This window comes from Phodopus roborovskii, unplaced genomic scaffold (genome assembly GCF_943737965.1).
Source record: "Phodopus roborovskii unplaced genomic scaffold, PHOROB, whole genome shotgun sequence".
Classification (NCBI taxonomy): domain Eukaryota; kingdom Metazoa; phylum Chordata; class Mammalia; order Rodentia; family Cricetidae; genus Phodopus; species Phodopus roborovskii.
This window is the reverse complement of record NW_026125295.1, coordinates 25,114,690-25,128,546: the sequence shown is the minus strand read 5'-3', so window position 1 is coordinate 25,128,546 and position 13,857 is coordinate 25,114,690. Positions and strand designations below refer to the sequence as shown.

Here is a 13,857-nt window from a genome sequence, read left to right as displayed (position 1 = left end):
TTCTTAAGAGAGAGATTGTTCTGTGTCTATTACTATTGAAGGATTTTTATAGAAATTTTACTAAACTTAAGGATATAATTGCTTACACTCATAATTATAGCATTCTGGGTTGAGACATAAAGATCTCTATAAATTCAAGACTACCCCAAGCTATGTAGAGGTTCCAGAGTAGCCTGTACTACCTAGCCAGCCCTTGTTTTGAAAGAGAGATTGGAGGAGGAGGAGAAGGAGAATAAGAAAGGAAGAAAAACTTAAAAACAAGAAAAAGAAAATGTTTACACCTATAGATGAATTTGGGAAGGTTTGATACTTTTACTATATTGAGTTGTCTAACCCATGAACATAGTATACCTCTCCATTGTTTGAATCTTTTCTTTTATTAGTGTTTTATCTTTTCATTACACTAATGATATATCATCTTGTTATGTTTATATCCGAATAGTTCATCTTTTCTTAAGGTGAGACAGGGTCTTGCTTGTGGTGTGGGCTAGTCTCAAATTCATGCTCAAGACATCCTCTTCCCTCAGCTCCTCAAGTAACTGGACAACCAGGGATATGCCAATGTGCCCATGTAGGAAATTTCCACACATCTTTATTCTCCACTTCATATTATTGTATTCAAAAAACAGTTTGTGTTTGGGTTTTTTGATTTTACAGTTGTACCCTGCAAAAGCTCTACATGAAAGCACAAAGTTTGGGCTTATGTAATTTCTACTTTGTTTTTATTTCTAAGGTTTTACTTGGAAGAGCCTCCAGGAACACAGAAGGTTTATTTGGGGAAAACTGCTCCACCATCTAAAGTCATCCAACTTGCAGATAAAGAACAGTCGAACTGGACTAAAGAAATACAAGGAATTTCAGAACAGTAAGTGTCATAGAGAATTTTGTTGAGGCTTGGAGAAATGGCTCAGAGGTTAAGAACACTGGCTTTTTAAAACTGGAGTTAAGATCCCATATAGTGATTTACATATTCTTTAACTCCAATCTCAGAGCATCAGTGCCCTCTTCTTCCAGGAACACAGGAACACACATGGTACATAGACAAACATGCAGACAAAACCCCACAGACATTAAATAAATACATTTTTAAAAATAATTAGTTGAACATGATGGCACACAACTTTAATTACCACACTCGGGAAACTGGGGCAAGAGGACTATAAGATTGATTCATTCTTCTTAGCACAGTGACGATGAAATGCAGATACAAAGAGTACAGGGGACTGGGGCTTGTATCTCAGTATGTTCAGAGCGTGAGTTCAATCCCTAAAGTCATTTAAAAAGAAAGAGTGGGGTGTTAAAAGGCATGCAAATTTAAATTGAAAACCAAAAGAATCAACAAGGCAAAGGTAATTTTTAATGAAAAGTTTATATCACATATAAATGGAACAGGTGAGTCTTTGCAGTGAGTAACATACTTAAAATACTCCTCTGGTGAGTCCCATGGTGCCTTTTTTCACTTTCTCTTAAATTTAAAAAATTTTTATTACATCGTGTGGTGTGTGTGTGTGTGTTTCCTTGAATGTGAAGTTCTAGAGTTTTTATAGATAATTTTTTTTTTCATTCAGGCAAATAGACAGTGGGAAAATGATCCACAGACTAAAATCAATACTAGCAAAGTTTTATGGCGGTGATTCTCAACCTGTGGTTTGAGACCCTTTGGAGAGCAAACGATCTTTCACAGGGGTCACCTAAGACCATCATAAAACACAGATATTTTCATTGCATTTCACAACAGTAACAGAATTACAGTTAGGATGTAGCAACAAAAATAATTTTATGGTTGGGGCACATACATCAGGACCTGTATTAAAAAGGTCATAGTATTAGGAATGTTGAGAACCACTATTTTCTGGGGTGCTGAGAACTGCTATGAATTTATTTGCAGTGATGTGTTTGATTGATGATTATCACCTGTATCGCCACATGTATATCTTTTTTTTTTCTTTAGATACCTAAGAAGAAAGGGAATAATAATAAATGAAACATCTGCTGTTGTGTATGCTCAGTTGCTCACAGGTCGTAAATATCAAGTCAATCAGAATGGTGAAGTTCATCTGGAAAAACAGTGGTCAAAACAAATTCTTCCTTTTGTTTATCAAACTATTGTTAAGGTAAGATTCCCCACCCAAGTCTCAGTTCTTTCTTAATGTACACTATTAAACATTGTTTAAAAAAATACTGCCAGCTGGACAGTGGTGCTGCATGCCTTTAATCCCAGCACTTGGGAGGCAGAGGCAAGTGGCTCTCTGTGAGTTCAAGGCCACCTTGATCTATAGAATGAGTTCCAGAAGCCAGAGCTGTTACACCGAGAAAACTTATCTTGGAAAAAACAGAAAGAAAGAAAGAAAGAAAGAAAGAAAGAAAGAAAGAAAGAAAGAAAGAAAGAAAGAAAGAAGGACGGACAGAAGGAAGGAAGGAAGGAAGGAAGGGACGAACTGCCAGGTGTATCTGGTGGCCCAGGCCTGTGTAATCCTAGCTGTTTGGGAGGGTGAAGGAGAAGATTACAGGTTCAAGGTCTATCTAATCCAAATAGTGAGTTCAAGGCCAGTGTAGGCAGCTGGGCAACCTAGCAAGAGCATTTCTCAAATTTTTTTTAAGGACTAGAGATACAGCTCAATGATAAGAGTACTTGCCTAGCACTAAAGAAGTCCTTGATGTTTGAAGACTCAGCAATGCAAAAAAAAAAAAAAAAAAAAAAAAAAAACCACTCACAATAATTAATATTTATTTATGAATAGAAAAATAATTTAGTAATGCATAGTAAGGTTTACATGATATATATGTATATATATATATATATATATTTTTTTTTTTTTTAAACTGAATATATTATTTTGGGCTGCCCAAGTCAAGGTGCTTGAGCCAAGTCTGACAACTGGATTCTATCTGTGGAACAGCCGAGCATGAGGATTTGAGTTCAGTCCTTGGAACCCATGTGGTAGAAGGAAAGAACCACCAGCTCCTACACACAGCCTCTGACACAAGCACACACACTAAATAAGTGGTTCTATTCTGGTTTGATTTTTTAAATATTATTCTGTATAAGGATTATTCCATGCCCACTCAGCATGTACATGTAGGGAACATGTTTTTGATTGTGCAGTAGAGTTTTGTTCTTGTTGCTTTGGTTGGTTCATTAGTTGTTTTTTTTTTTTTTTTTTTTTTTTTTTTTTTGAGACAGTTATATTGCTCTGGTTGTTCTAGAACTCACCATATAGACCAAGCTGGCCACAAACTCACAGATATCTGCCTCCCAAGCCCTGGGATTATTGGTGTATGGCACCATGCTCAGCCAATTTTGTGGTAGTTTTTAAGAACTTATTTTCTAGAATAAATTTCTAGAATACACCATTCTTAATAAATTGACATTTTTTTTAATCCTTCAAAAATTCTGGCGTTAGCCAGGTATAATAATAAACATCTGTAGTCCTAGCACTTGGGAAGCTGCAGCAAGAAGATTGTTTATTGAAGACCATAGTGGACATCATATCAAGACTTTTTTTTTTTTTGGAGACAGGGTTTCTCTGTGTAGCCTTGGCTGTCCTGGAACTGGCTCTGTAGCCCAGTCTCACCTCAAAGTCTGCCTCCCAAGTGCTGGGATTAAAGGTGTGACCACCACACTGCCCGGTTCAAGACCCTTTCTTTAAGAAAATTTCTTTACCCAGAAATAGACTAATGAATATTAAAGGCTTTCCCTGTGTGTGTAATCGATAACGTTGTAAGGGGATAGTAGGTACTCTTTATCCGAGGGTTGCCATTTGACAGTTCAGTTACCTTCATTCAACAAAGGTCTAAAAGTGTTACCTGGAAGGGGCCAGAACTAAGCAGTTCATACATTTTAAGATATTATTCTTAAATTTAAAAACCACACAGAAAAGTTCAGTGTTCTCATGATTGTGTGCCATGGAAATATAGTTAAAATTTTACTATTTTTTTCCTTTTTTAAAATAATTTAAATTAGAAACAAGTTTATTTTGCATGTCAATCCCAGTTCCCTCTCTCTCCCTTCCTCCCCTACCCCTCACCAACCCCCTATCTCACTCCCTTTCTCAGGGAGGGCGAGGTCTTCCATGAAGGATCTTCAAAGTTTGTCATACCATTTGGAGCAGAGCCTAGGCCCTCCCCCATGTGTCTAGTCTAAGAGAGTATCCCTCTGGGTGGGATGGGCTCCCAAAATTCATTCGTATACTAGGGATAAATACTGACCTACTACCAGAGGCCCCATAGACTACACAGTCCTCCTAACTAACACCACATTCAGGGGGTCTGGGTCAGTTCTATGCTGGTCTCCCAGCTATCAGACTGGGTTCCATGTGTTCCCCCTTGTTCAAGTCAGCTGTATTGAGACAAATCTCGTGCTGTTGCACATATGGAAATCATCTTCGTTCAGTGCATCCATGCTATATATACACACTGAGTGGTATCTCAGCACCAGCTCAACTGTCGCAGGATCATTTATTTTACTAAATGACTCAGAAGTGCCCCAGTGATGACACTGGCAGTTATAATTAGCCTCCTGTGAGAAGAAACTTTTCGTCTTATGCTGAGGATGGTGCAGTTACAGATAGTAAGAATGAATATTCCATTCGTCAAATTGTAAGGGAAAGTACTTGTTTACAACGTTGTTGCTGCTGCACTTCATGCTTGGGTCACATGTCCATGTTTCTTAAGTTGTCAGTAGTTCACCACATTTCATCATGGAGGCATGTCTTGTCACATCGTCACATAAAGGGGAAAAGTGTATATAGTGCAAGACACTTTGAAAGGAAGAGACCACATTCACATAGTCTAGTCTTCTGTTACCGATATCTTTCACCGTTATATAGTGTATAAAGTAAATGTCATAAATGTGTTTGTATAAAGAAGTATTTGTCCATTTTGTTACTGACTGTTGTTTCAGACATACACCTTGTGGAGGGGACTTGAAATATAACCCTATCCCATGGATAAGGGGGATACTGCTATGTGTACCTACCAACCCTGTAATCTGGGAAATAAACTAAAGTGTAGTCATTAAGAGCACAGATTACTTGAGGTGGCTTCTTTATGATGTAACCTTGGACAACATTCATCACCTTTTGTGCCAGTCTTCATAAAATGATGTTAATAGTAAACTTCTGCCACCAATGGTTGTATAAGAAGTAAATGAAGTAGATGCATGTATGAAGTGTCTAGAAGAGAGAAGTTGTAACAAGTCAGTATGTTTTAGATTTTGGTTTTTTTTTTGTTTTGTTTTTTGTTTTGTTTTTTTTTTTGTTTTTTGTTTTTTGTTTTTTTGTTTTGTTTTTTGTTTTGTTTTGGGTTTTTTTTTTTTTTTTTTTTTTTTGCGCTTTGGTTTGATTTTGGTTTTTGGAGGCTTTCCTGGAGCTAGCTCTTCTAGACCAGGCTGGTCTTGAACTTACAGAAATCCCCCTGCCTCTGCCTAGATTTTGGTATTATTGTATAGAAAATCTTCATATTTGATATTTTCAGACAAAACAGATTTAATCACATAAGAAAAAGATGATATGCAGGCTTTAGAAATACTAAAGTGATAATTAACTTTTATATTTCATTTTGTATAGGACATCCGAGCTTTTGACTCTCGTTTCTCCAGTATCAAAACATTGGGTGATTTGTTTCCTCTGAGAAGTATGGTCTTTATGCTGGGAACTCCTTATTATGGCTGCACTGGAGAAGTTAGTTTCAATTTTGTTATTAATTAACTTTTTACTAATACAGTTATTCACATTAAATGCAAAATAAAATGTAATGCTAAAGGGAAAACATAAAGAATTCATTTGTATAACTTAAAAACAAAGTATTGGGTTATAATGACAAGCAGGTGATCACAAAGTGGGAAAAAGTTTTTGGTTTTCTGGGAGGGTTTCTCTGTGTGGCCCTGGCTGTCCTGGAACTCACTGTGTAGACCAGAATGGCCTTGAACTCAGTGATTCATCTGCCTCTGCCTCATGCTAAGAATAAGGGTGTACAGCACCACCACCTTGTTTGTGTTTTAAATATACTTGTTAATAGGTTATATCTGAAGCAATCATAAAATTATTTGAAGTAGATTTCAAGTACAGGGTTAATGAATTTTTTAATGTATTAATATGTTTAATAATTTTACTTCTCACACATTAAAAAGTCCATACAGAAATGGAATAAGAGAGAATGAGTCTTTGGAGGACAGATTGGTAGTACATGTTTGTGTGTGTATACATGCATATCTTCTAGCTCTATTTTTCAGGAGAGTAAGACACTCTAGTAGCAGTGGACACACATAATACTCAGGTCTTGACCTCTAAGAAATAGCAATTCCCTAAAAGCAACAGTCCTTCTCACTAAAGTATCTGATTCTAGGTCTATAGCGGATGAGCTACAAAATGAGCTTTATACATCATATGCCAAAAAGTAAAAGTGCTCAAAAGAATGAAAGACCTGTGTCAGTAAGCACAAGAACAAGGTAGAAGGGCTCCTACTGGTCAGCTCTTAGTAGTTTGAATAGCAGAATAATTAAGTACAGTAACAAATTAGAAGTGACTGAGAGAAATCAAGAATTCATCATTGCATGCTAATAATAAAAAGATAAAACAAGCTTCTATTGTGGGTGTAGGTCGGAAGTGAGGCTAGCACCTACCTAGTATGCACCAGTCACTAGTCCCTAGGTTTGATTCCTAGACCACAAATGTAAAAGTAAGTATAGAGAGGATGCTAGTATTGGAAAATCACTTTGTAAATGTAGTGATTGAGTTGGGGAAGAATGAGTCAGACTGGGCAAATTTTATCTGAAGCAGGTTTTTCATGGTCTTAAGACTGCCTTTTCACAGACTATTGACTAGTTACATGGAAAACAAACAACTATAATTATACAATGGAGAATTTGAACAGCATATTGACAGTTAGGAAGTGATTGATGCTGTATACCTCCAGATATGCCCTAACATGGACATGTCACATAGGGGCTATCCTGAGAGCAGATAATGTCTAACTGTAGTTGGGTTTTTGTTTGTTTGTTGTTGTTTTTGTTGTTGTTTTTAACTCTTTTGGGGGCCTGCGACCAAGCTCCCAAATAAATGAATGCACAGAGACTTAATTCTTACTTAAATTATCGAATCGCTCTTTAACTACGTTTTGCCTTAGGGCTTTTTCCTTGCTTTATATTATCTTTCTTTCCTGCTTTGTGGCTGGCTATATGACTGGGTAGCTTGCCTATGACGTTCTCTTCTCTTTTCCTCACTCCTCCCTCTTCTCCTCTATCGTCCTGGCAGCCCTGTCTATCCCTCTCTCCTTCCTATCTATTGACTTTTCAGCTCTTTATTAGACCAGTTAGGTGTTGTAGACAGGCAAAGTAACACAGCTTCACAGGGTTAAACAGTTGCAACATAAAAAAATGCAACATATCTTTACATCAAATAGTTCACAGCATAAACAAATGTAATACATCTTAAACTAATATTCCACGACATATAACTTTACTACAAAAAGTGAAGGAACTTTAAGGGGAATAGTGCTGCAGCTCAGTGGTATAGTGCTTGCTTAACATACTAGGTTCGATCTCCAGGATTACTCAGAGGAGAAAGGCAAATGAAAAGTGAGAAATAGATTGCATCCTACAGAATACTCACCAAACAATGATCTGGATATAATCTACATTGAAGGATACTAAATATTCAACTAGGGACTGGGAACATAACTTAATAGTGAGCATGTGGGTGCCTACATCCTGGCTGGGGCAATACGATGAATTTGAAGCCTGCCTGAACTACATAGCATTACCTGTCTCAATAACAAGAAGATAGACAGCTAAGTTTAATATCTTTTGCTAGCTTGGAAAGGGGGGTAATAATTCTGCATAGGACATTATTGGGTCCATTGATAAAATGGTAATATGAATAATGGCTGAAACTAAAGTATCAGTGTAAATTTACCTGCCTAAGAATAATACTGTGGTTTTATAATAAAACATTCTTAATGACATACACTAAAATATTTATGGGTAAGGACACAATGTCTGTAAGGTATCATCGAAGGGTTGAGAGGGCCTTGGAATTGTAGTTCATGCTTATAATCCCAACACTCAGAAGGCTGAAGCAGGGGTCACCCAAGTTTGAGGCCTGCCTAGACATCACAATGAGTTCAAAGCTAACTTGGAAATACAGACTGAAACCCTGTTCCAAAATACTAGTAGTAGCAGTTGTTGTATGCATGTACATATGCATATTGTATACAAATGTTTAAGACATATTCTTTATAGTATTAACAATGTGTGAATCTATGTCAATGTTTTCAGACATTATTTGCAGCATTTTGGTAGTTTGAAATTATGTACAAGTAAGTTATTTTTTATATGTGACTAACAACTATTGAAGCAAATATAAAGGGACACTCTTATGATATTTTAAAATCCTATTACAAATTACAAGAAAATCCCCACTGTCTAATTTTATGACAATAAAATTCTATTTTAGAAAGTATCATTCAAATAAGGAGAAAAAGAAATGAATGTAATGGAAAATTGAAACTGTGATTGCTCTGCCCCCAGGTTCAGGATTCAGGTGACGTGATCACAGAAGGTAGGATTCGTGTGGTTTTCAGCATTCCATGTGAACCAAATCTTGATGCTTTGATACAGAACCAGCATGTAAGTACAATAGTTGGTATTGTTTAGAATAAACTTTTTAAATGCTACGATATTTTTTCTGCCTCCTTAAAATTAATTTCAATATTTAATTTAAGCATAAGAGGCTAGAGAGAGAGTTCTGTCAGTAAAGTATTTTTAATGAAGCATGAGAACCCTAGTTTATATCCTCAATATCCATGGCTAAAAACTAGGCTTAGGGGACTGGAGAGATGGCTCAGCAGTTAAGAGTTCAACCGACTGCTCATCCAGAGGACCTGGGTTCAGTTCCTAGCACCCACATGGCAGCTCACAACTGTCTGTATGTAACTCCAGTTCCAGGGGAACCGACACCCTCAAAAGACATACCTGAAGGCAAAACACCAATGCACATAAAATAAAAGTAAATAATTAAAAAACAAAACAAACAAAAACAAACACTGGGCTTATGGCACATGTTGTATTGGGAATGCTGGAGGATTACTCTCTGGGGCTAGTTTACCAGCCAGCTGAGCCTCATTGATGAATGCCAGGCTTAGTAAGAGATCCTGCCTCACAAAAGAAAAAAACTCATGTGTGTGGCATCTGAGGAATGACACCAAGGTCATCCTCCACACATGCACTAAGTGGGCATGCATGCCCACTTATAAAAACACACACACCCACACTGAAATACAAGGGAAAAGTATGAATCTGTTCCCCAAAATTCATGTATACTAGCATAACATATTAAATACCCAGGTTTAATCCCTAGCATTGAAACTATATGCCCATGTAAATCTTTAGCAAAAAAAATTGCAGAAATTACATTATTAATTGGTTTTTATTTTGCATTGTTATTGATATGGCTTAAGGCATTAAAGTTCGCCATACCCATGAAGGAACTTTAAATAGAGAAGGCAGAGGTGTCCCTAAAAGTCTTAACATTGGTTCTCTATTATAGAAAAAATTTAATCGTCATGGTCAGAAGGCATGAGAATGTCCCGTTAGATAAAGAAACTGTACATAAGGTGTTCCTTTATTCTCACTTTCTTTTTTTTTTCCAAGGCAGAGTTTCTCTGTATTGCTTTGGAGCCTAACCTGGCACTCACTCTGTAGACCAGGCTGGTTGGCCTTGAACTCACAGAGGTCCGCCTGCCTCTGCCTCCCAAGTGCTGGGATTAAAGTTATGCCCCACCAACACCTGGCTACTCTCACTTTCTTTAACCCCAGTATTTTAGCTATGCTTTTTGTTTTCTAGAGTACTACTGATGATTTTAATTAGCTTTTAATAACAGCACAGCTCAGAATTCTCAAATGGAGTGCCATTAGTATTTGAAACAGGACACTGTGTTTATGGCAGATATGTAAATAGGACATTTTGTCCCTGGGCTCTAAATGCTAGTAACCTGTGCCAATCATTGTAACTGAGTTTGCCTCTACACATTTCAAAATGCTTATTAATAAAGTGATACTTCTTATAGTTAAGAAATACCACTTTAATTGTTTTTATTTATTTTACAAACTTACTTGTTCTATATTTTATTATTACTGAATCTGTTGATATTCTTGTTGAACAACCATGTTCAGTGTCTGAATGAGTGTTTAGACAATATTTTGTGTAGCCCAGGCTGGCCTTTAAACTCACTGAGTAGCGAAAGATAATCTTGAACTCCTGATTATCCTGCCATTGCCTTCCAAGTATTAGGGTTATGCATATGTACAACCACGTTTGGCTACTAACATATTCATATATTTTAATAGTAATTTGATATTCCAGCCCACCAAAAAAGTTAACCTATTGGACATCATTATAGATACATATAATCAATAAAGTAATGGTGGCTGATTTAATTCCTTACCAACCCCAAGAAATTGATTTTATGTTGATGACAATATTCCCATATTCATCTATGAGCATTCAGTCCCCAGCACTGCATAAACCAGTGCAGTGGCCCAAGTCTATAATCCCAGCACTTAAGAGGTGCAGGCAAGAGGATCAGAAGTTCAAGATTATCCTTAAGCACATAGTGAGTTCAAGGCCAACCTGAACTACATAAAATGGTGTGTGTGTGTGTGTGTGTGTGTGTATAAATTCATATACTTACAAGTTATTAGACTGTGAATAAAAATTAGTGTCTTTATACATCATATTAGGAGTGGATATGATTGTTAGCACTAGTTGGTATTAGATTTGCAAATTGTTTTCTTCCTATTAAAAATTATTCCATCTGATACTTCTTTTTTTTTTTTTTGTCTTTTGTCCTGCCACTTGATGTATTTTATTTTTCTAATTGAAAATAGATTTTTTTTTCATGCAGTATATTCTGATCACTGTTTCCCTTCTTTTTCTTAATTTCACAGTCATTAACTACACAAATAATTTTCCATTTATTTGACTGTGACTTTCATATACTAGTAAAAATTAGTGGAAAAGATTACTTATTTCATATATATAGGATTCTTTTTACTTCCCTCACTTGTAACTGTTTGGATGACGATGTACTTACGACTGACTTCACTATAGTAATTTTTGAAGCCTTGTTCTATTCCATGTACTTGCTAGCTAGCCCTGCTTACAATATTAGTTTAAATTAATTTAGTTTAAAAAAATGTTGTATAAAGAATTTTCTGTAGTGCTTACAGAATTTATTTATTAAGACAGATTTACAAACTGTGCTTCCTACTCCTTGATTTATCCTTGAAAAGAGAAAGAGAGGAGCTTTCAGACCCTTCAGGGGTGAGGGGGCCAAGTAACCATGTATGTTTATGTTGCAAAAAATCCAGTGGTCAGTGGTGTATTAATTACCTACATGTGTTTCCATAATTGACCTCTTTATTTTTATATTTAAAGAAATACTCTATAAAGTACAACCCTGGATATGTGTTGGCCGGTCGCCTTGGAGTGAGTGGATACCTTGTTTCAAGGTTTACAGGAAGTATTTTTATTGGAAGAGGATCTAGGAGAAAGTAAGTTTGTGTTAGGGATATTTGCTTAAAAATGGCAGAAAAATTAAATGATAAAGATTAAATGTTTACTATCTTGGTATTGATTTTCTCGAATTAGTGACTGTGGACTAAGTTGCCCATAAATTACTTCATTGGTGATACTTTACATGAACAGCTAATGTTTTAAATGCTTTCAAAGACAGTTTGTATTTTTAGCAGCTAACCTTGAAAAAAGGTATCAGAGGGTGTGTGTGAGCCTCAGTAATATATTTCTGTGAATTCTGTTATTTTCCTTTTTTCTAATTACATAATTTATTTATATGCTTTTGTTACTTGGATTTTAAACCTGTCCAGTAGTTTTTAAAATTACTACTAGTTAGTAGTACCATGCAAACGAAAGTGTCAAACAATCAGAACTGAGTTTTTCTAAAAGTTGAGAATAGCTGTTGGGGTTGGTGATATAGCAAAGTGGTGTACTGCTTGTCTGGCATGCACAGGACTTTGGGTTCAATCTCTAGCACTGGTTTTTTTTTTTTTTTTTTAAAGCAGAACTTTTTAGTTTTGAACAAATTTTAAAACACTTGTGTGTATATGTGGTTTAAACTTAGCCCTCATGGAGATCATAAAGCAAATGTGGGTTTAAATCTCAAATTCAACAAGAAGAATGAGGAAGTCCCTGGATATACAAAGAAAGTTGGAAGTGAGTGGATGTACTCCTCGGCAGCGGAGCAGCTTCTTGCAGAGTACATAGAAAGGTAAGCGCCCAGTGAGCGGGTTTCTTCCCAGCCTCTCAGCTCAGGCAGGCACTACTTATTTTGCCTGGCTCATAACACATGTGAAAGTAAAAATATATGGCAGTATCTAGGCATGGTGACATACACCTCTAACCCCAGTGCAAGGGGGTAAAGGTAGAAGGGTCAGGATTTGGAAGCCATTCTTACTTTTGTAGGGTGTTTAAGGCCAGCCTGGCTATGTGAGACCGTTTTAAAAAAAAAAAAAAAAAAAAAGTGCACATTAATAATCCCATAGGAAATATATTAACATTTTTACTAGTAAATGTTAAGTGAGTTACTTAGAAGGAGTTATAGTTAATATGCTCACTTCTGATTTGTAACTTAATGTTCTTTCTACTATTGCACATGTTTCTGTCTACCTTGTCATTGAGTGTCCCTGTATTGGTTTCACAGAGCTCTCATAATAAAGCACCACAAACTAGCTGGTTTCACAAGGGTGAATTTAATTATCTCACAGTTCTGATAACCAGAATCAGGGTGTCAACAGGATTACAGTCCCCTAGCTCTCTTACTTTCCTATAACTTTATGCGTTTCTTGGCTTGTAGATTGATCATTCCAATCCTCTATCTTCAAGTGACAGTGTCTTTGCCTAAGTTTTCCCGTGTCTGTCTTCATTTTTCCTTTTTGCAGTGGTATCAGTCACTGAGTTAGAGCCCTCTCTAATAGTTGCCTCTATTAGGACCCCATTTCCAAATAAAGTCATATTTCATATATATTTTTAAATATTATTTTAAATCAACTATTAGTGCATGCACAACAGAGTGCACATACACACACTTAGGGAGGTGTATGTCCCACCATGTGGGTGGGAAAGTCTGAAGACAACCTTGTTGAGGGAGTTCCCACCTACCTTTTCATGGTTCCCAGAGTTTAACTGATGTTGTCAAGTTTACATCATCAGGAAACAAATACCTTTATACACTGAGCCATCTCCCTGGCTCAACACTCTGTGTCCTTTAAAGGAAACGGGGTGATCATTGAGTTAGTTCCATATTGTCATATGAAAATCTAGCTTGTTTCTGTACTCATTTCCATATTTCCTTCAAAGATTATGTTCAGACTTCTTTTTCTTGACTTTGAGATTTAAGATCTCCTGCCTAGCATGTTCAAGGCTCTGGGTTTGGTCTGCAGTACTACAAAAAGTAAAGTTTTTATTTTTCTAGTTGTCACATACCCATTGATTTCAAACTGTGAAAGAGTTCTCTCTGAGTTTCAGCTCTTCCTCATTCTCTCAGTTCCCTACAGGCACGAACATATCTCATACAGTTTTTATTACAATTATGGGTTAAATTTATAAGGTTTACATGATTATAATAAATATTCACAGACCATATCATGTATTAATGATTACATTTTCTTCCCTGTCCACTTTTTTTTTTACTTGATTATGACTTCTACATATTTATATTAACTAAGCTGAGAATTCTGCCATACAGATTAGGGGTTGTCTTAGTTCCATCTCTGTCCTAAAGCTTCGCTCTCCACGTCAACTTAAACTGGTGACTCTGAATTTATCGCTTAGCTTTCAGTCC

The 13,857-nt window shown here is 36.3% G+C and overlaps 1 protein-coding gene across 3 annotated transcripts in view; it reads left to right on the top strand.

Moving 5' to 3' along the window:
- Xrn1 (5'-3' exoribonuclease 1) overlaps window positions 1-13,857 on the top strand; it is a 100,120-nt gene that overhangs the window by 47,653 nt on the left and 38,610 nt on the right. For all 3 annotated transcript variants that reach the window (XM_051206923.1, XM_051206914.1, XM_051206931.1), the window contains 6 exons: window positions 734-865; window positions 1,952-2,114; window positions 5,568-5,681; window positions 8,528-8,626; window positions 11,436-11,551; window positions 12,139-12,285. In XM_051206923.1, coding sequence (XP_051062880.1) covers window positions 734-865; window positions 1,952-2,114; window positions 5,568-5,681; window positions 8,528-8,626; window positions 11,436-11,551; window positions 12,139-12,285 — 771 coding nt within the window. The remainder of the gene's footprint in view (window positions 1-733; window positions 866-1,951; window positions 2,115-5,567; window positions 5,682-8,527; window positions 8,627-11,435; window positions 11,552-12,138; window positions 12,286-13,857) is intronic.